The sequence below is a fragment of the Pecten maximus genome, chromosome 3 (assembly GCF_902652985.1).
Source record: "Pecten maximus chromosome 3, xPecMax1.1, whole genome shotgun sequence".
NCBI classification, from domain to species: domain Eukaryota; kingdom Metazoa; phylum Mollusca; class Bivalvia; order Pectinida; family Pectinidae; genus Pecten; species Pecten maximus.
This window is the reverse complement of record NC_047017.1, coordinates 18,999,072-19,021,953: the sequence shown is the minus strand read 5'-3', so window position 1 is coordinate 19,021,953 and position 22,882 is coordinate 18,999,072. Positions and strand designations below refer to the sequence as shown.

The 22,882-nt window shown below is 35.1% G+C and overlaps 1 protein-coding gene and 1 long non-coding RNA gene across 7 annotated transcripts in view; one reads left to right on the top strand and one right to left on the bottom strand.

Annotated features, from left to right (window-relative positions):
* The window catches only part of LOC117323465 (coiled-coil domain-containing protein 9-like), a 27,847-nt gene extending 7,171 nt beyond the window's left edge, over positions 1-20,676 (top strand). The window contains exons 4-13 of one of the 6 annotated variants that reach the window (XM_033878703.1): positions 12-89; positions 462-581; positions 4,913-5,425; positions 6,779-6,955; positions 7,546-7,733; positions 8,242-8,291; positions 10,728-10,805; positions 14,287-15,822; positions 16,346-16,449; positions 16,887-20,676. In XM_033878703.1, the coding sequence (XP_033734594.1) occupies positions 12-89; positions 462-581; positions 4,913-5,425; positions 6,779-6,955; positions 7,546-7,733; positions 8,242-8,291; positions 10,728-10,805; positions 14,287-15,822; positions 16,346-16,416 (2,811 nt within the window). In that variant the 3' untranslated portion in view covers positions 16,417-16,449; positions 16,887-20,676. Of the gene's footprint in view, positions 1-11; positions 90-461; positions 582-4,765; positions 5,426-6,778; positions 6,956-7,545; positions 7,734-8,241; positions 8,292-10,727; positions 10,806-14,286; positions 15,823-16,345; positions 16,450-16,886 lie in introns of all 6 variants that reach the window. The other 5 variants (XM_033878701.1, XM_033878700.1, XM_033878699.1 and 2 more) reach the window with 5 other exon arrangements.
* LOC117323467 overlaps positions 20,370-22,882 on the bottom strand; it is a 15,207-nt gene continuing 12,694 nt past the window's right edge. Inside the window, exon 2 of the long non-coding RNA XR_004531745.1 lies at positions 20,370-21,671. This is a non-coding gene — a long non-coding RNA (uncharacterized LOC117323467). The remainder of the gene's footprint in view (positions 21,672-22,882) is intronic.

The following is a 22,882-nucleotide window of genomic DNA, read 5'->3' as shown; positions in this document are numbered from 1 at the left end:
GGTTGTTACAGGAAATAGAAGCAGATAAGCGAGGCTCGGGAGGAGGCCCAGTCAAAAACAGACAGACCTCACCCACAAAGGAACAAAAGGTATCGCAGAGGTCATGTAAGGCTACTGCCTTTACTGTTCTTGGAATTTGTTTTATGATTAAGTTAAATAATTGTATGCTCGTTTTATTTTTTGAAAAGGAAACCTAATGTTGATTTCATATTTTGAAATAATTTAAAAAAGAAATATTTGTTTAAATTTCATGTAATTATTATTTTTTCAAAATAATATAGTGGTTTTGCTTTTGTATTGTAAGTTAAATGGGTATGTTTATCACAATGTCTATTCAATACTCATCTTTATAATAATGGTAAATATACTGTAAAGTAGCATGTATGATTCAGAGATTTATCATGGGATATATTAACTTCTTATGCTATCTCTGTAATGCGTTTGTTTGATGCTACTCTCAGGCAATTCCTGAGGTTGTTGAAAGGGATGAGAACAACAGACAGGAATTGCCAAGACCTCCCAAACCTGCTGGCCGAGGGAAACAGACAGACAAAAAGAGGAAAGACAAGCCAAAAGCACAAGTAGGTCACACTAACTTGAGTTGTATCTTCACTGGATGTGTAGCGTCCTTTTGTGTAACTTCATCATGTACGTGATTACTGTATATGTGGGGAGATCATTAAGTGTTGTACTTTTTAAAAAAAAAATGTATATAAAGTTATGCATTGACTGTTAATTATTGCAATGATTGATATTACATAATTAGTAAATTTGAAAACATTTAATTTAGTTGATAAATACCATTGATGTGTATGTCAGGGTACTTAACTGCTGTTATAGGTGTAGTGATGTCATCAGTAATACTGCTGTTATAGGTGTAGTGATGTCATCAGTAATGTCATTTCATTGTGTAGTTTTGACTGTACATTATTCATGCAATCTCAATTGTCATTTGTTGTACTATTGTTAATGTAGATTGATCAGAATTTTTTATCAGTATGTGCATGTTGATTAGCATACCTCAGTATCATTTCCATTCCTCCATCTTTCTGTAGAGGCATGCTTCCTAGTAGATCTAATACATTACTGAAAAACTAATTGGTTAGTATAATTTTGTCTCCCCTTCAAATGAAGGCAGACATATTGTACTGGTACCGGTTCTTCCAATAATTTCTTGTTGAAGATATCTTGACTGCCGTTATGTCACTGACCTTGACCTCAAGGTCAAAGGTCAAATAATTGCAAATTTTTCCAATTCTTTTTCTCCAGGCGATAACTTTTCAACTTAAAATTAAGGAATGTTTTTTTGTACCTGTCACTCACTGACAAATTGAAGTATTCTGTCCTAAGATCATTTTGATCTTGACCTGAAGGTCAAATAAATGATTTTTTTTTTTCAGACCATAATTTCTAAACTGTTGAGCAGTTAAAAGATATTTTGATAAAACTTAAAAGCATATATGCATCACCCATAGCTGATGCGCAGTGTACTATAATCGGGTCATTGCAACCTTTATTTTCAGGTCAAAGGTCAATTGATTGCAAAAATATTCAATGCCTAGTAAGAGAGAGAGAGGAAGACATGTTTTTGTGAATTTTTGTTTACAAAAACAAATAGTTTAGACTTGCTCCTCCAGTAATATTAATTTGGTAGCCTTCTAATGGAAACTGGCTATTAATTCCTAGTAATGCTAGTTTGGTGTCCACAGTAATTCTTGGTAATTTTCAGTAGCGGCTTAAAGTTTTAATATGTATGAAAATAATTCATGGTGATAAAGAGATAAGTGCACACTTAATCATTATAATAGAATGTTGCATAGATAAATAGTTGCTTTGTGATCCCCAGTACATGTAGTACTAGTAATTGTAATGCTTAATAACTTAAAGGGTAAGCACAGCTAATTAGAAACTCATAGTTATTATCCCCTCGCGACGAAAGTCGGGGAGGGGATATAGCGTTCCGTTCGTACGTATGTTCACTTTTTGTCAGCGCTCTTGCGACTTCATTTTTGAACGGATTCTGACCAAACTTCATATATGGGTCCAGCATGGGAATACCTCGAACGAGTTCGTGTTTCAGGGTGCCAAGGTCAAGGTCAAGGTCACTGTTACTATTTATAGAAAATCTTTGTCAGCGCTCTTGCGACTTCATTTCTGAACGGATCCTGACCAAACTTCATATATGGGTCCAGCATGGGAATACCTCGAACGAGTTCGTGTTTCAGGGTGCCAAGGTCAAGGTCAAGGTCACTGTTACTATTTATAGAAAATCTTTGTCAGCACTCTTGCAACTTCATTTTTGAACAGATCCTGACCAAACTTCATGTATTGGTCCAGCATGGGAATACCTCGAACGAGTTTGTGTTTCAGGGTGCCAAGGTCAAGGTCAAGGTCACCATTATTATTTATAGAAAATCTTTGTCAGCACTCTTACAGCTTCATTTCTGAACGGATCCTGACCAAACTTCATATATGGGTCCAGCATGGGAATACCTTGAACGAGTTCGTGTTTCAGGGTGCCAAGATCAAGGTCAAGGTCAGCGTTACTATTTATAGAAAATCTTTGTCAGCGCTCTTGCGACTTCATTTTGGACGGATCCTGACCAAACTTCATATATTGGTCCAGCATGGGAATATACCTCGAACGAGTTCGTGTTTCAGGGTGCCAAGGTCAAGGTCAAGGTCACCATTATTATTTATAGAAAATCTTTGTCAGCACTCTTACAGCTTCATTTCTGAACGGATCCTGACCAAACTTCATATATGGGTCCAGCATGGGACTACCTTGAACGAGTTCGTGTTTCAGGGTGCCAAGGTCAAGGTCAAGGTCAGCGTTACTATTTATAGAAAATCTTTGTCAGCGCTCTTGCGACTTCATTTTGGACGGATCCTGACCAAACTTCATATATTGGTCCAGCATGGGAATATACCTCGAACGAGTTCGTGTTTCAGGGTGCCAAGGTCAAGGTTAAGGTCATGTCTATTGCAGTTCAGTGCAAATGACAACTGATGTTATTTCAATGTCCTGCAATAACCCCACCCCCCATTTTGCGTCAGAGTTCATGTGTTAGCACGCGAGGGGATTTGTATCGTTTGCAATGCCTTGTTATATTGTGTAATTTGGTGCCTTAGTAATTCTAAAAAAAGTGTCCTTATGAGTCCTAAAAATGACAATAGAGCCATTGTGGATATAGGTATGCCTTGTACTTCCTAGAAATGGTAACCAAGCAGTGTAGTAATGATAATTGGGTGACCTAGTAAGTACCAAGTACTCCCAGTGTCATCAACTTAGTGACATATATATAGGGTCATTGTATTTATAGTGACCAGGAATGATATACAAATGTATATGATGTCATTGTATTTATAGTGACCAGGAATGATATACAAATGTATATGGTGTCATTGTATTTATAGTGACCAGGAACCTTTATTGTAAATGGTCCACTTAATAATTCTAGGCTTAATAATACTGGACAGATACAGTCCCAGAAATAGTAACTGATTGAGGTCACAATATGTCTCTAATAACTAAATATTTTGTTATGGACTATATCACTATTCATATTTCCTTCACCTTTCCGTTTTAATCAGCTTATTTCATTCAATATTTTGAATTTAGCTCTGTTAGTTGCCATTTTGAACAGTGTTTTGCTGATTAATCTTTGAAAGAATTAGTATTAGCATTGATGATGAATATAAGGTTTGGTCCCAAACAAGTCTGTTTATTTTTTACTTTTATTTTCTGTATATAATTTTCTCTCATGTGAATGTTAGTCCTGTAAGCCTCTTGTTTCCTATCCTCCTACTATAGAAAGATCTGTGATTTTAAATCTGAATTTAAAATTCTTACCGTCCCTATTTAGTTATTATTAACAACTTTTCTGAAAGTTTTTTAATGGGGCATGTTGGAACTTCCTTATTTAAACTTTATTAGAACTTTTTTTCTGTTAATGTAGTTTTCATTGATTTCCAGATGTAATTAATTACTAAAGCATGCATAGCCATGTCATTAATAAATATACATAAAAAGACTTTCTACATAATTTGAACAGTTGTTTAAATCTGAAAAAAATCTGATACAAAATATAGAAAAATACCTTTAAAAAATCTTTTAGAAACATTCTGGTTTGCTTAGGAATATGTTATATACATAAATGGCAATAGTAAAAAAAAATCTGTTTACTTTAGAATAACATTATCCTTAAAATGAAATCATAAATGTATACTTACAAGAGTCGCTGTATATGAAGATTACCTTGCATATAAATTTAGGATAATGTTATTAATCAAGTATATTAAATGATCAGTAATTATAGGATGGATGTACTTGTGGTACAACTCACAAGATTACCTCATAAGTCAACACTTTTGAAAAGTTCAGGACAGTCTGATTAATTTTTAGTCTAATTGTGAAATATGATTAAAATTTGAAAATTCAAAGGAAAGGTAAATAAAAGAAAAGAAAAAATTCAGCTTAAACATTTGAGAATCGAAGGGAGATAACTCCAGTAATCTTTCAGCTATATTAGTTGGAATCTGCATATTAAATATTGTTTAGGAATTTAGGAGGTTAGTATTTGGCTGAATTCATTATTAATATCAATATTGAACAGAATGTGAAAATTGTCTTTTTGGTCATAGGAAGCTTGTCGCGCAGTTAAAATGGAATGATGTGTGCTATCAAACCCCTATTTGAACTTTTAACATTCCTTTGTGTTACTGACCATACTTTGCATGCCTCTGTTGTGCTTTATTGGTGCAGGACAAACGTGCACGTGCCATGCGTGTGGTATCTAACAATGAGGGTGAGAGCCGTGATAATGTGTCTCTTGTGGAGGCCTGGAACAGTGCAGTTCACAGAGATACCAAAAAGCCCTACATCCATGGCTTTCACCACAATGGTTTTCAGAGACCCCTGTCTGCAGACTTTCATGACTTCAATAGGCAGCCAAATCGCCAGAACAATTGGGAAAATGGCAACAAGTCCGGGTCGCCAGATGTCCAGGAATACCAAATAAGGCACAACCGTCAGGGTTCTGCAAGGGACAGGGACCAGAATGTTCAGCGCAGACACAGCTTTCGGGAAAACCAGAATCAAAGGTCTTATCACAGGCAGAGGGAGTTTGACCAAGACAGGGAGATTCCCAGGTACAACAAACAATCGTCTAGGGAGTCTGACCCAGACAGGGATTTTCCTAGATACAACAAACAGTCATCTAGGGAGTCTGACCCAGACAGGGATTTTCCTAGATACAACAAACAGTCATCTAGGGAGTCTGACCCAGATAGGGAACAGAGGTCACAAAACCGGGATAACCCCCGAGACAAGCGAGTTCAGTTTCAGGACTCCGAATTTGAGCCTCGTCGTAAACGTACGCATGGTGGTGCTAGCTCTCCTCCGCACAAGGAACCCTCTGCTAATGTGAGTGTAAACCATTGCTTTTGTATATCTTTGCGCTTTTCCCCTTTGTCTCTGTGTAAGGTACATATTCTTTTGTCTTTTATATGTGTAGTTCAGTATGTCTCAAGATTAAGTAATAAAACAAATGTATTATTAGGTTGTGAATTCTATAAATTTATAGTATTATTAGGTTGTGAATTCTATAAATTTATAGAAACCTAAGCCCAAGGTCAAAGTCATAAGCAGAGGTCAAAATATTGGAGGTCTGTGCATTTCCTTGTGGCCTTTCACTCTATGAAGGTTTTTCAAGGTGAAACTTCATGCATTAACATCAAGTAACAACAACATAAGCAATACATGTACAAATTATGATGCAAAAATACTTTTGGTGTCCAATTGAAGTTATAAGGCTGGTATGCTATGATGAGATGTAAGAAATAAAGGGATATTGTAGCTTGTAAAGGAGCTAATGTATATAATGTAGTGTGGAAGAAATAACTCATCCTAAAAACTATAGGTATTTTAATTTACTGTACTTGTATATACGTACCGTATAATTTAGATGCATGCCAATTTTGAGTTTTGAACAGGTCCATGCATGGCTTACACTCCCGCAGTTTGAGCTGACAGATTTTGTACCCTTGGATTGCATTTTGATCGTAATTAAAGTCATGATGAGAAGTTAGCTATCAAAATACATTTAACAACTTTACAATCAGTTACAAGGATATGGCATATTAATTGAATACTAAAATGGGCTTCATTTTATTTTGTGTTTGTCACTGTCAGCCATAGGGATTAAAAAAAACCAGAATATTATCAAAAGGGGACCTTTTTACTCATGAAGAAACATTACTCCTTTCAAGATTTAAGATTTTGTAGGGTATTTGTAATAGAACACTGGAAAATGCAGTATAGTTCAATATACAAGAAGGCAGAAAGCAATGCTTTTCATGTTTTGTCAGAAGGTCAAGGTCATCATAACATGGACATATTCTTTAAAGGACAAGGTCAAAAGTCAAGGTAACCCAAGATGGAAGCTCATATACTGTATCAACAAGTTTGTATGAAAAAAATCATAGATGAAAAAACAGTTACTGTATATTCTTTTTTAAACATTTGAAAACATGAACATGTAGGATACAAACAACGTTATTTATTGGAATTTTCCTGAAGAACTGACACCATCAAATAAGTTTACATCTGTAGAAGTTTAAAATCAATATTATTTTGATATTTCCATGCTAAAAGTCATACATTAAGGAGATACTTTAATTTCTATTCTCCTTTTTCATGTTAAGTTAATGCCTGAATTTTTTTTTTATGTGTAACCCTATTAATTCTTGCACAGTGGTGATGTATCTTGTGTTAAAGGGACCGCCCCCAGATCCTGCCTATAACTTCCTGACTGATCGAACCCGTGAATGGGCAAACACAGTCGCAGAGAGGAACCAAGAGCAAAGCAATAATTACACGAGGCACCCAAAAAACTTTGGTGGCACAGATTTCACAAATGTGAAAAACAAAATGAAAGTGGTAAAGGAACGACAGGTAACAAATCAGAGAGGTTTTAAATTGGCCGGTTACATATCAATATATTTTATATAATTATTACAGGGTTATTTATCTGTAATTTTACATTGCCAGGTTATATATCAGTTTTACAGAATAGGAAATCAGAAATTTCAAATTACCATAGGTTACATGTCAATAATTTTTTATTACAGGGTTAAATACATCAGTAATTTTATATCATAGGGTTATATCAAATTTTTATTACATTACTGTGTTTTTTATCTGAGAGAAATTTTAAATTACCAAGTTATGGATCTGTAATTTTGCGTTACATGGTTGTATGTATCAGAGAAATCATACATAAGTGGATTTTATGTGATATCAGCTTTCACATCATTTATAATATAAACTAATAGTTAGGATTATTGTTGTTTGCTTTGAGATGATTTATAAAAGATCAGATTTTGTCAATCAAATTGGGGATTGCTAATCTAATAAGAACAGTTTTAAGTGTCTTACAATATCACTCTTTGTACCAGTTTACTAAAATAGAGTTTGCTCACAGGAGGGAAGTGTCTTACGATATAACTTTTTGTACAGTTTACTAAAATAGAGTTTGTTCACAGGAGCGAGGTAGAGGTGGACCTCCTAGATCCAAGATGGAGATGGCTATGGCAATGACAGGCAGAGAGCGGCGTCAGTATATGGAATGGCGAGCAGAGCGTGAGGCGGTGGACCAGGCCAGAATTGATCGTCAGAAAGCCTCCTCTGGGGAATGGCGACGAGAGTGGGACGTTGAGAAAAACATCAAGGAGTAGGTCACACTTAATCACTAATTAACAGTCTTTTCATTTATCAGCATTATTCAAAGAAAAATGTATGCGACAAAAATTATACTTGGTTTAGTTCTTTCCCATTCATGTGAAGATGACAATTTTACGAACCCCATTGATTTTTAGGGTCGCAGGTTAATTGAAGCCAATTTGATTCATTAAACAGAAAATGTTGTTGGCAAGATTCATAGAAATGCTGTGTTAAACAGTATAATCAACCTTGCATACATGATGTACTTGTTTCCTGTCATGAGCCCTGTTGATTTTCAGAATCACTTAGATTAAAGGCCATTTTGAGTCATATTATAAAGTTGGATGTCAACACCATTTATAAAAACTAAATATTTGTGATGTACTTTTCAAGATATTTAAACTTGAAAATTTGATTTCTCATCATCAGGCTTCGTATCTAGATGACAAATAAAAAGCGAAATTATACAGTTACAAATTGTGTTTTGAATTTTCATTAAGAAACATTTGATTTTCCAGTTTCGATGATCAAGAGAATCCCAAAAGATCAGAGCCTGCCAAACGACCAGGTAGGTTGTACTATCAGTTTGTTTGTACAGTAATTTAGATATAATGATTACATCAATTACAAATTAGAGTTAATTGTAGATTTTACTGACATTAACTTTGAATACCTTACAGAATAAGTTTGGTCATGTGTATTTGTATCGAATAGAATATACAAACAAATATTCTATATACCAAAAAAAGTTCTTTTTCTCCTCTAGAATATACAAAACAAATATTCTCTATGCCAAAAAAGTTGGGTTTTTTTTTCCCTTTGGAATATACAAAAAATTATTCTTTATATCAAAGAAGGTGTCTTTCTTCTCTGGAACATACAAAAAACCTCTACATACCAAAAACAGGCATTTTTCTCCTCTCTGTAATACCTCATTTGATGCTAATTATAATTCACGTTTGAACTTGGTGAGTGGCTGAAGTTGGATGTATTTGAAGTGGGAAAGAGCATTATAAACCTTATAGAAATGACCTACGATTGATGCTATGGTGTTCACTGGTAATGACCAGTGTTTTGTAACTTCGTGGATCATTTCTTTTAAGAGAAAGAAAACAAGAGAGAGAGGAACAAATGTTATTTCTTCACAGTCAGCTAATATCCAAATCATATGTAACATAGGACACCTGTATCATTATACATCACAACCTAGCCTCATTATTCCAGCCTCCTGTAATCTGATTATCTGACTATCCAGGCTGTGTTATATAGGACATAGTACTTATTTCCTGATTCTATTCAGATTTACTCTAGTAAAGATCAATTTTATTGGGGGATTGAGGTAGTCAACACGAGGAGTAGGTAGATCAGTCAACACGAGGAGTAGGTAAACCAGTTGACCTTGGGAGGAGGTAAACCAGCTGACCTTGGGAGTAAGTAAACCAGTTGACCTTGGGAGGAGGTAAACCAGTTGACCTTGGGAGGAGGTAAACCAGTTGACCTTGGGAATAGATAAAGCAGTTGACCTTGGGAGAAGGTAAACCAGTTGACCTTGGGAGGAGGTAAACCAGTTGACCTTGGGAGAAGGTAAACCAGTTGACCTTGGGAGGAGGTAAACCAGTTGACCTTGGGAGAAGGTAAACCAGTTGACCTTGGGAGGAGGTAAACCAGTTGACCTTGGGAGAAGGTAAACCAGTTGACCTTGGGAGTAGATAAACCAGTTGACCTTGGGAGTAGATAAACCAGTTGACCTTGGGAGTAGATAAACCAGTTGACATGGGAGTAGGTAAACCAGTTGACCTTGGAGTAGATAAACCAGTTGATCTTGGAATAGGAAAACCAGTTGACATGGGAGTAGGTAAACCAGTTGACCTGGGGAGTTGGTAAACCAGTTGACCTTGGGAGTAGGTAAACCAGTTGACCTTGGAATAGGAAAACCAGTTGACCTTTGAGTAGGTAGACCAGTTGACCTGGGAGTAGGCAGACCAGTTGACCTGGGAGTAGGTAAACCAGTTGATCTGGGGGTAGGTAAACCAGTCGACCTTGGGAGTAGGTAAACCAGTTGACCTTGGGAGAAGGTAAACCAGTTGACCTTGGGAGTAGATAAACCAGTTGACCTTGGGAGTAGATAAACCAGTTGACCTTGGAGTAGGTAAACCATTTGACCTTGGAGTAGGTAAACCAGTTGACATGGGAGTAGGTAAACCAGTTGACCTTGGAGTAGATAAACCAGTTGATCTTGGAATAGGAAAACCAGTTGACATGGGAGTAGGTAAACCAGTTGACCTGGGGAGTTGGTAAACCAGTTGACCTTGGGAGTAGGTAAACCAGTTGACCTTGGAATAGGAAAACCAGTTGACCTTGGAGTAGGTAGACCAGTTGACCTGGGAGTAGGCAGACCAGTTGACCTGGGAGTAGGTAGACCAGTTGACCTGGGAGTAGGTAAACCAGTTGATCTGGGGGTAGGTAAACCAGTCGACCTTGGGAGTAGGTAAACCAGTTGACCTTGGAGTAGGTAAACCAGTCGACATGAGGAGTAGGTAAACCAGTCGACCTGGGGAGTAAGTAAACCTGTTGACCTGGGAGGAGGTCAACTGGTTGACCTGGGAAGTAAGAAGGCTGAATTAATAAGGCTAGGTAGTGTTTATAATTTGGAGTCTGGATGTACTATACCTTGACTGTAATACATGACTTTTAGCTCGACTTATTTTAAACTACACTGGTATAATTATTTTGTTCAGCATATATCAAACCTTGATGTAGAATTTGTTCTGTTTTTATCGTTTTGCTTTCTAAGACTATTTCATTCTCTGTTACGGCTACTATCTGTTTTGTTTAAAAACTGGAATCATTGTTAGGTTAGGTTAGATAGACTCATGTGGGATGTTGCTTGAAAGTGTGATACAATTATTTCAGTTGTTTCAGTAATCCTGTAAATAGTTATCTTTACTAATATGGGCACTAGTACTTAATATGGGTTGACAAGCTTGAATTTTATGATTTGAAGCTGGTCGTATAGGCAGTGGTCGATTTGACCGCGGCGAGCGAGATGATAGACAGAAAGGTGAGAACTGTGAGCAGCCAGGTATATATATATATAAGTATAGCACACATTTGTAACTCGTGCTTGCTCCATAGCTGTGTCCCGCAGTATACTTCCCTACAGTAACACTCATTAATGGTGGACCTCATGTCACCTCTCACCCTATTTTGTAGCATGTATTGGAAATTGGTTTTAATGCATGTCTCCTTACTACTGTCAATTTTTGTTTCTACATTCTGATTCGTTCATTGTTTTCGCACTAATTGACATATGTTAAGAGAAATTATTATCTCCAATTCATCACAAATTAAATGGACTTTGTTCTCTGCTTCAAGGTTCTATTCGACTTGTGTCCCAAAACGAAGCAGATTAATGTGTGTCTTTATTTTTTCAACAGTTGAAATAGATAGTTATTGAACTCTGAAATGATTTATCAATCCAGGCAGTGACCGAAAAGTAATGAACAGTGTTATATAAATACACATACATGTACAAACAATGTCATGCCTATAGCGTTCATGTTGGCATAAATGCAGTGGCTTTCATACCAGATTGTGAAGCATGATTGTGATTATTGATCAAAGTGTATTTATTAAGAAACATTGCATTGACAATGCATTTAAGTCCTGAAAATTATATTATATGCTGTTTTAGATTGCACGAGATATAAACATGTTCAATTCGGCTCTTGGTTCCAATTTGTTTGTGAGATGTAATTGCTTTAGTGAAATTTTGTAAGAGTTTCTTCCCAACTACCATCAATGTAAAAGTTTTGAATTTTCATTTGTGCCCATCATCAGTAGTCAAGATGGAAGTCTAATGCTTTCAGTTGTTTTTGTAGGCAGTGAAATTTAATACTCATGAACACATTATTATGCCGAGTGGGTTTCTATACTCTGCTGACTGTATGGTGATAGATTTATGTTGTTCATATTAACAGATGTAATAGTTTGCTAGAATAAATATATAGTATTGTATTTGTGTAAGTCATCATCATTAACTCTTTATTCTTCAGTTCATTTTGTTTTACAGGTGTACAATCACCTAATTAGTAATGCATAGAATCTTTCTTCCCAATCACAAAATTTGTTTTTCTTTTTTGACATTTTTCAATTAGAGCACCCTTTCCACTGTACATGTATCATTCCTCATTTGGATCTCAGTTGTATTAGTGGGCTATATTATAAATTATGATCTAACTAAAATGTAATCAGATTTTTTTCTGGTAAATTCTGATTAATTCTTAAGATTAATAACATTTGCTTTTACACATCTTTCAGAGTTTAAATACAGTAGGTAAAAAGTAAGCACAATATGCCATTATTGAACAGATTATGAATTATGTATTGTACAGGAACAGATGGAAATGAACATATTGTTATGTATAAACAGGTACTTCCTTGTATGCTTTTCTGATAAAAAATGGCAAAGGACGAGATGGAATTGCTTATGGTTACAGGGACCATTGTAAACCAAATTCCTTTAATTTCAACATTCACAGACAGAAAAATTTTCCTCGTAGTCTGCACATAAAAACCAATTTTCTCCAATATTAACAGTTTTTATCTAGTTTGCAATTGATTAATGACTTAACTTAAGTAAGTACACTGTATGTACAGAATACCATTCAATTTCATTACCAGTAGGTATAGGTGAAGATCTATGTGTGAAATGTAGCAAAACATGCAAAAACAAGGCTAGAGGTTTTGCTTGTCAGGAATTCACCGAGATAAAATGCTGAATGGTTACCATTGTTTTGAGCTGTGATGCATGCAATCTAAAAATATTGATTATCATAAAAAATGATGTATTGGTAAAAATGCATATGTTCGGAACACCAATAAGATATTTTGATTCACTTTTGCAAAATTTTAGGAACACCAAAATGTCCTGACTTAATTTGTACATACAATGTATATTTATTCATAAACTAAAGCTTGTTTTATCTATAATGGGATGCTCACACCCACAGATTCAAGGTTCAAAGTATGTTTTTTAAAGCAAGGACATTTCTCATATCATATGTAGGTTACCCTCCGCTCTAATTATGCATGTTCAGTTTTGTGCCTGATCAAGGAAAAGATGACCAACAAATGACCATCTTAAATTTTGACTGGAAGTAAATTATCACTACCACTGAGAAGTACTCGAATGAAGATTCTTGAACTTGATGTGTAGGTTCCTGTTGGTCTCTAATTTTGATTCTGATTGAGAAAACAAACTAGGCTGACATGTATCCATCTTTGATTTTGAGTTATGTCCAGTTGGCCGCCAGTTCTATTTTGAGTCTGATCTCGAAGAACGAATGGCAGACAGTCAGCCATCTTGGATATTGACTGTCAATAGTTTGTTTTTGCTATTTCTAGAGAAATACTGGAAAGTTATTCTCAAACTAGTTATGTAGGTTTCCCACTGTCCCTAATTTCTACCTATTCAATTCAGTTCTACCTTTTCAATTTTTTGTCTGATTGGTAAATCAAAATGGCCAACAGTGGCCGGCCATTTTGGATTTTGACTGTTGAAGTTTGTTATTTACAGTATTTCTCGGAAGGTTCATGATCAGTCTTTCTCATATTTCATGTGTTGGTTCCCTTTGTTTTAAAATGATCTAATGATTAAGAGGAAAAGATGAAAGATTAGAAAAGTAGGGAAAATCAGTCTTGCATGGACCAAAACAGATAATTTAATTGTGCTGGCCAAGACCCCTCTCATTACAATTGGTCATAAATAGAAACTGTTTGGAAATGGAAAATTGCAAAAAAGTGCTATGAGAAAAGGATGCTTGAATATTGTGCTAAAAAGATAAAGTTTTAACCTTGGTCAATGTGTTAAATCTATCCCATAATACTCATCTCAGCTTTTCAATAACCAGACTGAACAGATACATGTACATGTACTTAGTTTTAACATGTTAGATGTTGTGAAAGAGCATTAAATTTCATAATTATGATGCATATTTTTTACAGCATGATTTTAGTATCAAATTAGCAAAACTGTCCAGATTATATTAAGGAATGTTTGTACATGTATTATCATTTCCATGAAGGACAGATAATATATCAATGTGTGAAGCCTCTTTCATACTTTTCTATGTATCACAAATAGGTTGTTTACAGCCTTTTCCTATTGTCCAGTGTCAATAAGAGCTCTAAAACATATTTTGATACATGTAATTGGTTTGTGAGATTTGCTATACAAAGGGAAGTCTATACAGCTATGAATCATTAAGTATTATTCAATCATAAGAGTTTAAATACAAATTTAAAATTAGATATTTCCTGGATGTTCTCTGTATCCAACAGGACATTAATTATAAGTAGACTCTATATATATATCAGTCCTCCATTTATGTGTGAATTTTGAAAATCACAGGGGAAAATGTGTTACATTTCCCAGTTTTGAAATATTATTTTTAGTCAGGATGGAGCATATTGTAGTTCTGTCAGATATGACATTTGATTGTAGTATTGTAAAGATAAGTAATATAATCTCATCATTTTCTTTGTTTTTTTCCATGCTATAGGTACAGGTCAACCCGAAAAGGCACCAAATCGACAAAGGGATGGGGAAGGAAGCCGACCCAGAGAGGGGGAAGCACATCCTCGCAAAAGAGAGGAAAATGATAGAGAGGGTCCACCGAGACCAATGGGGCGAGGTAGAGGCAGGGGGAGGGGACGTGGTCGCCCAGGGAGTGGGGAAGTGAAGCCCCAGAGGGTAAGGACAACATCAGGTGAGGACAGGAAAGTAGAGACACAGCATGACCTCCTTGTCATCAAACTAGACAACTCACCAGGAAAGGTGAGTGATGGAAGTGTGGAAATTGAGTACTCGGACGGGGAGACGCCCAATAGTACGGTCATCACCACCTCCTCTGGCAGATTGCCCAACTCTCGCACAGCCCAAACATCCACTGAGGAACTCTGGTGGGATGAAGAGGCTGACGACCTCCTCACAGGTAGTCTGATTGGTGAGGACGGCGATGATATCTTTGAACATAAGGAACTGTTTGGGGAACATGTGAGTCTAGAAGAAGACCATGATGGTCTGAACCTCCATGACAATATTCAGGAAGACCAGTTCCTGTATGACTATGAGGAGGGTCAATTCGATAGTACTCCACGCCAAAGTCAAAGTCAGGGTGACACAGACGAATGGGAGGACTGCCCGGAGGATGAGGAGGAAGAACTTGAAAATCATGCTAAATCAGATGGGATCAAGATCAACTGCCATCTTAACCCTGAGGCTCCAGAGTTCACACCCCACTCTCCTCATTCCCCAATCTCAGAGGCACCTGTAAACAAAGCCTCTAAGAGTACAGGAAACGCACCTGTGGGTAAACATGCTACTGCTTCTTCTAAACCCCCACACACTCCGCACGCCAAATCGTCAAAGGCCGCTGTTAAAGGTGAGGACGGCCATTCCTCAGGGCAAAAAATGAGGAGAGAGGCTCAAAGAGAGGATAAAGCCGCAAAGAAGCCACTCAATGACAGTAGTGATAGCAAGCAGAAATCTGCTACAGTTGAAAGTCCAAAAGTGGACGGTACGCAGAAATCTGCAACAGGAAAGAGTCCTAAAAAGAATGATAAACAGAAACCTTCTTCAGGCGAAAGTCAGAAGAAAAACAGTGGACCTGTTCCACATAAGGACACTAAAGTAGAGGAGACAAAGGACAAAGTGTCAAGTGAGGCACAGAGCACTAGTAGTTCTCAAAAGAAGGAAGAAAGTAGTGAAGTACTCACATCCTCCGAAGGGAAAGATTTTCCTGAAGGTAAGGATACTAAGGAGGAGTCCAAAACAGAGAAGGAAACATCCTCTAAACAAGAGGATGAAGTAAGCTCTGAAGTGAAGGACAATTCCTCCACACAAGAGGAGGATGTGCATTCCTCCTCAGAGGACAATAGTCCTATTAAAGGTGACACACCTTCAGATGAGGGTGAGGTCAAACCACAGATGGCCGAAAATGTTGACAAGGCAGAGGGAAAACCTACAGAAGTCGACAGCCAGACACTAAACGACTCACCAGTCGAGGCAGCACAAATCCCAGATGTGGACAGTTCAGGTGAACAAATATATATTAAAAGTACACACTGTATGAATATTTATTTATAACTTATGAGTTTCTTATGTCTTTAAAGATACATGGAAATATTGTAATTTTCTTGAAACATGTATGCATGTACATCATTACTTACTTTGCTTTTTGAATTACTTTTATTAATAATTTGTTTTATTAACAGTTGATAATAAGACAACAGTTAGCCTACTTATTTATTATGAATTACATCTTATTTGCTTTCTCAGTAAAATTTCTTCTGAATAAAATTTTCATGAGACAATTTCTTGCCAGAGGACACCCTGGCCTAGTTTAAAATGACGAAGAGTTTAGAAGAAAAAAAATGTTTGTTGATGATAAACATTATTAGTACTGTGATGAAATTTGTATCATACCTGTAGTATTGAAGGCAGAGGTGAGGATAGCAAGACTTTACAAAAAAAAAATGTTTTAAAAAAATACCTGTTTATATTAAACAGTTTATTACTGTAATTTAGTAAGTTTATGCTCCACCTGTAATGTTCTATAGGCCAAGGTGAGGATTGTAAGGATCCCGAGAGCCCCAGCCTTCCACAGGAGGATGGTGAAGCTGCCTCCTAAGCTCATATCAATGCCAGTGCTGATCATCTCCTTGTAAGTTGGGGTATTGAGTCGCCACTGGTTCCGTTTGAAGAAAAATTAACGACATTTATTTTCAAGATTTCCAGTCAAACAATACAGAGGGACCCTATTTGAAAACTATCTCACTTTGATATGAAATGCACAGTAGAAACCATATTTACTGTCACTATAATAGTGAAATTGGTTTTATAGAAAAAATATAATTCATTGTTAATATCTTTAATCATAATGGTAAACACTCTAAGAGTTTATAAAATTACCCAAAGAGCTTAAAGTAGAAAACTTTGAAACTACGATTTAACCAGAATTAATGGTCAATTTGGTCAGACAAGAAAATATGAGTCTCAGGTTGCCAAGTTTATCTATGTTTGCCTTGAGGTGAGGGTTTTTTATGTGTGGGTGTATTATGGTTAACAGACTCCACTAATACTTGTTGTCTTTTGTTCCAGCTAACTCCTGGAGAGATACACAGACAATGAAGGAGGTCCAGCACCCATAATCCATCTTTCGCTGACCAGTAGTAAGTGGTCAATCATGTACAGTAGTTAAAGCATCTTCTGACCTGTAAGTGTGTCGCCTCGCATTTACTGCTTTCTCATACTGTGTAAAGCATTAATACAGATGAATGAATGTCTGTGGACCTGAAACTATCATGAAAGTTGTACATCATGTCTCAAGGAAATGCATGTTCAGATCACTTGATTATCTCCCCCTGTATCATATAAAGTTGCTCTATGGAACTTGTATTGGCAATTTTGAACTAGGATCAACTCAAGTGACCTCTTTGACCGAAGACCAGAATGATCTGCCACTCTGAACGTGTACTAGTATTAAAAGATTAGCACATGTAGTATACAAATTCTAAGATGCTAAATACAATTTACTACATTGTATACATGTATCATCAATTTGTAAGATCTTCCTAATTAACTGTAAAAGGTCTTTATGGTTGTTTCTCGTATTGTTTGGACAGTTGACAGTCATGATTAGGTATTATTGAACTGATATCATGGATATGACTTTAGAATCTTAAAGTTTGGCAAAGTTAATATGATTAATTGATATCCGTGTACCTTAATATCTGTATGGTTCATGTTCTTTACAAGTTTGTTGATTGCTTTAAGATAGGGAGATAATTTAACAAAATCTAAATTGCTTCTTTTCAAAATGAAGTATGTTTATAACTCAAAAAGTACTAAAGTTCAATTGTTTATAACTCAAAAAGTACTAAAGTTCTAATATAATTTACAAACTATTAAAATGATTAATATGTTTGTAGATAAAATGTTCTATGTGCCAAAAAATATTAAAGGAAAAAGAATTTCTTGTTCTATTTTTTAACAATTATATTATATGGAATTTTTCTTTCAATGGAATGGATGAATTTATGAAGAAATTTTAAAAAGAAATATCTGTGATAGAGCATAGAGATGGAGAAAAACTTTGTTCAACTTAATGTTGGGTTTTATGGATTTTACATATACATTTGTATGTAGTACTTCACAAACTGTTTCACTGCCGATCTATTGGAGAATGTCGAATAACTTTCTTCCAGCTGATATTATTGCCGGTTTTATCACATTTTTATGTGCATAACTGAACAACGTTGTATATTTTATACTCATATTTACCTGTGCGAGGCCTAAATGTATTGTTATGATTTCTGTGTTAAAATGCCTTTAACTTAAGATTGATAAAATATTTGCTTCTAAGTTACACTCTCTCTGAAAGTTTGCTTTTAACAACACTAGTTACAAATAAAAATTTAATTTACAAAAAATACATTCTTTTTTACCAAATAGGGCAAGTATTTTTGTTACCTTAGCCTATAGTGTTGTGTTTATCTGCAGAACCTGATACCATGTTGGCCACTGGTATATTATGACGCATGCTTTTAGAACCTTGCCAGGTTATGAGATTTGAAATGAAAGATATCGTGAATGAATTCATTTTTATTTCTGTCATTGATTATCATGGAAGTGTTGAAGTGTGATTGGACACATGGTGCTTAGATGAATTCATTCGTTTGAAATATGTACATATCATAAGTACATGTAAGTCCTCAATATGAGGAGAAGTGTAAGATTCACAACTGTATTGTTCATACTACTTTGAACATTTATGCTCCTTGTGTTATAATAGCATGTACACATTGATCTTTCCAAACCTTAGGTTGATCTGTTATGGAAAATTCTAAACAAATCATTTATGTTTCAAACAACATATAAAGTTTTAAGTTACTATGAGTTCATTAGATAAGTGACTTCTAGTTTTGTTGCTAGATTTTGTATTTATATAATCCTATATTGGTTGTGGGTTGATACCTCTCTGTCTCGGAGTTAGGCAATTTTGTAATAATGATTTAGACAAGTTGTGATTATTAATAACACAAGTTTTAATGATGAATTACACTAGTTTTGGTGATGAATTACACTAGTTTTGGTGATGAATTACACTAGTTTTGGTGATGAAAGACAAGTTGTAATGATGAATTACACAAGCATTGCTGAGGAGATGAACAAGTTGTGATGACAAATTACACAAGTTTTGCTGATGAGTTAAACAACTTGTGATGATGAGATACACAAGTTGTTAAGAATTGTTGTGGAAGTTGTAATGGTAAGTTAGTACATTAAAATGAATAGATCATCAATATTGCAGGATATTTGTACACATTGTAACGGAAATTTTCTTGTCTGATGGAATTTTTTAAGTACGCAATTTGCTATATATGGTGTCAGTGCAACTGATTTAACCAAATTAAGATTTGTGAATACAATGCTTTATAATCACCTACTGTTGAATGGTGTAATTTTATGCATGATATGAATTTGAGATTTTTGTATGCAATGTGTTCAACTAATGATCCTGACGGACAAGTATGCTTTGTGATGTAGGCATAAAATGGAATAGTTATCTGTGAGTGATGTATTGTGTATTGATATATTTATTGTTTTCATTTTGTATGGAATTGGAGCTACTATTCATCAGATGCGTTTTAAACCATTGAGTGATTTTATGTTTGGATGAGGGGTGACAGAAAAGCGCATAAACTCTTGAATTTGATATTTGCCATAAATACCTGGGTGTCCATAGATACTCATGTCTTTAAATATTGTATCTTAATAAAGATTTTGATTTTCGCAAAATATCAGACTGGATATCATTATGTACGTATGAAATAGTTAGTATGCTTTCCCTACTGTGTACCTCTCTTACTGAAAGTACCTAATTATAGTTTCTGTTAAAGTTATACCTCTCCACCAGGTTACACAATCATTGTTATTTCAGAAGGACTTTTCAAAATATTTTTTCAGCTATACAAGTCATTAGTTTGATTCCACCAGGACTTTGTTGGTATATCAAACTAAAACCACATTATAGAGGTCAGAGTGGTACTGTTACCAAAGAGGGTGCAACAAGTTCTTTACCAAGGATCAAAAGTTCCCAGTTACCTGGATAATTTACCAACATAAGGTTATTTAGTGAATAGGGGATATGATAGAAGTATTGGGAATATGTGACGAGGAACTTAATGTTTTCTTACAAATAAGATTTTTATGGATATACCCCCTCCCCATATATTCCTCCCTTTTGACACACAACTGATGGATAATAGCTCGTATTTCTTTATATCTAATATATTCTTGAGTTCATTTTCATACTCACTAAATTAAATTTTTACTTTCAAAAAAGGCATACTGCTGTATTTGTACGTATTTGTTACATGTACAGTGAGCTGGTGTTGAGTTACTCCGATATCCTCACCAGAATACTGGGATTGTTTTGTTCCACCAAATCTTGTCCTTTAGTGTTTTGTGTTAAACCCCACCTTATACTTATTTTGGTTTGGTATATAGATCAGTCATGCTGAATACAGACAAGGAAAATCTGTTCACTCTCAAGTGGAAAAGATAACAAACCATATCAGCTGTAGGATAATTGTTTATTAAGAACGGATACAAAACAAATATTGAAAAAAAAAATCTTAGAGAGAAAATAAGCATATATCATGAAATCATTGTCATCGTTATCATTGCATGGTGTTAAAGGTCATACTTTTGTAACAGGGAACAAACATTCCCAGACAGAAGTCACATACTGTAGACTTCTTTTATATTGTTTACTGACATTACTAAAAAAGTAAAAAAAATAATAATATGCAAACCATATATCCTACACTATCTGGAACATATTGGTACATTACTTATATAATTTATAATAAAACCCTTTTACAAATATGTTTCTTTTGTTATTTTTTGTGTAACCTTCTTCCCAATTGATTTCAAACAAGAATATTTTTGCAGTCTCCAGATGTACATTGTGGAAGGAAGAATTTCATATTAAAGGTGTAGTGTACATTCTGTACCTACTGTTGTTGATACCGAAAAACCATTATCAAAAACTGATGTTGATTCTGTAATGTATTGTGAACATATTTGGTTGTCATCTGCCTATAGCTAAATATTTTGATTTTAATTGCACACATTGTTCTGTGTATTATTAGTCAAATTTGATGACAACCAAATTTTTTCACAATACTAATCACTCATCTTACATAAGATATATGTAATTAATTTTACAGTAATGATAGACATTCATTGAGGACAACATAGGATTAAGCCTTAATAAAGGAATGTACTTTCTCCTGGTGATCAACCAGGAAGGGTTCTAATTAAATTTTTGTCCCAATGAACAATCTTGCTCATAGAAATTATCATTTGTTAAATATTTAAAGTAATTACAAACAGAAAAAAAGTATGCTATATCACAGTCTTTAGTCATTTGAATTGTACATATTCCTCAGAAATGTCACACTTTACATTATAGACATTCTATATGCTTGGTGTTTAACATTTCAATACACATTCACACCTATTTTCTGGATCTCTAATATGTATGATTACAATGTACAATATAAACCGTAAACGACGTATTTAATATGACTATTGTAAATATCAATAATATATATACAAATATTTATCAATCTGTAAAAAAAAAAAAAAAAATGTTATGGATGGCTTACAAGATCATATTCCAGGACTTCTCCTCGCCTGTTTCTCTCACATTGTCATTAAATGGAATTGTCCCCAGAAACATAGGTAATATTTTGGTCGTCTGGACATAGTTTAGACTTCCTATATATCTCTACAGGCCAGGAAAACCCCAGAGATCGGAGAGATGGAGTGTGAACAGGCACCTCGGTAGGCAAGAAAAGTCTCGCTGAAGAAAGTCTGAAATATACAAAATGTTAAATGAAATATTAAAACATGTACAACAAATTGATAATTTTGATATCAAAGAGCTTTAAAAGCTGAGTTGTGTTTGTTTTCGTGGACAAACAGATTTGCCAGTGTTCGAATATAAATAAATCACTTAAATATTTTGATGAAAGAAAAGAAAAAGTCACAAGGCAAAATTTTTTTATTTGAATTTAGCATGAGAATATTATTTTATGAATGCACGAACTTTAGGTTTGCGTGATAAAGAGAAACTTGTATTTGGGAACATGCGACTCAAACACGGTCAATATTTAATTTGAGCAGACATAGATTTTTGTTTCAAGTAAACCACACATGTATGTAAACATTGACTCTGTTTCCTGAATTAAAAAAAAGGGAAACTCGTGCAAGTTCTTGTGTATACCTGGTAACTATACTATATATATTGTAGTATAACGAACGACTTTCACGACCATACATGTACTTTTGACATAGCATGGTTATTTAATGATAGTCAATAATATCACAATTGCTTCTAATTGACATTTATGTGTCACCAATAGCCCAAGTTTTCTCTGGCCCTTACACGCCGTCTGGTGTAGGCTTTATGGCGTTAGGGCCAGAGGAAACCTCGGGCTAGTGTCACCAACTGATATATAATCCCAGCATGATTTCTCGCTCATGAGATAAAAAAATGTGCCAGAATGCTGTAAAGGGATTGAATTGGATGGAAATCTTTTTCTTGAGATGTAGCATTTTATGAGTGTTTCATATATCGCATTAACACAGTTATATATAATGTGGAGTGCTTTAGTTTACGTCAATGTAGAATGGGTGCGAGTACACATTACTATATTTGTACAACACAATTATGACAGGTTGTTTAAATCTTAGACCTTCAAATCATCATACAAAACTCGGGAAATTACTTCATGAAAAATGCTAAGTCCAAGCTTCACACAAATATTGAACTAGCATACTTTGATTTGTATATAAACAAAAAGCAAAAAAATTAAATCAGTCTTTAAGGTAACATTTTATGGGAGAATGGATTGAAGAGAAGGCATTGGCAGGCATTGCTATTGAGGTCCAGATTAAAACTCCACTTGACGAATCCTGTTGGCAACAGCCCAATGAATAAAACTCAGTGTGCCAAGAGTTTGATTTGTATATTTTCTCCAAAAATAAAACCTCGGAGCTTGTTTTTGTGACTGAGACATTGG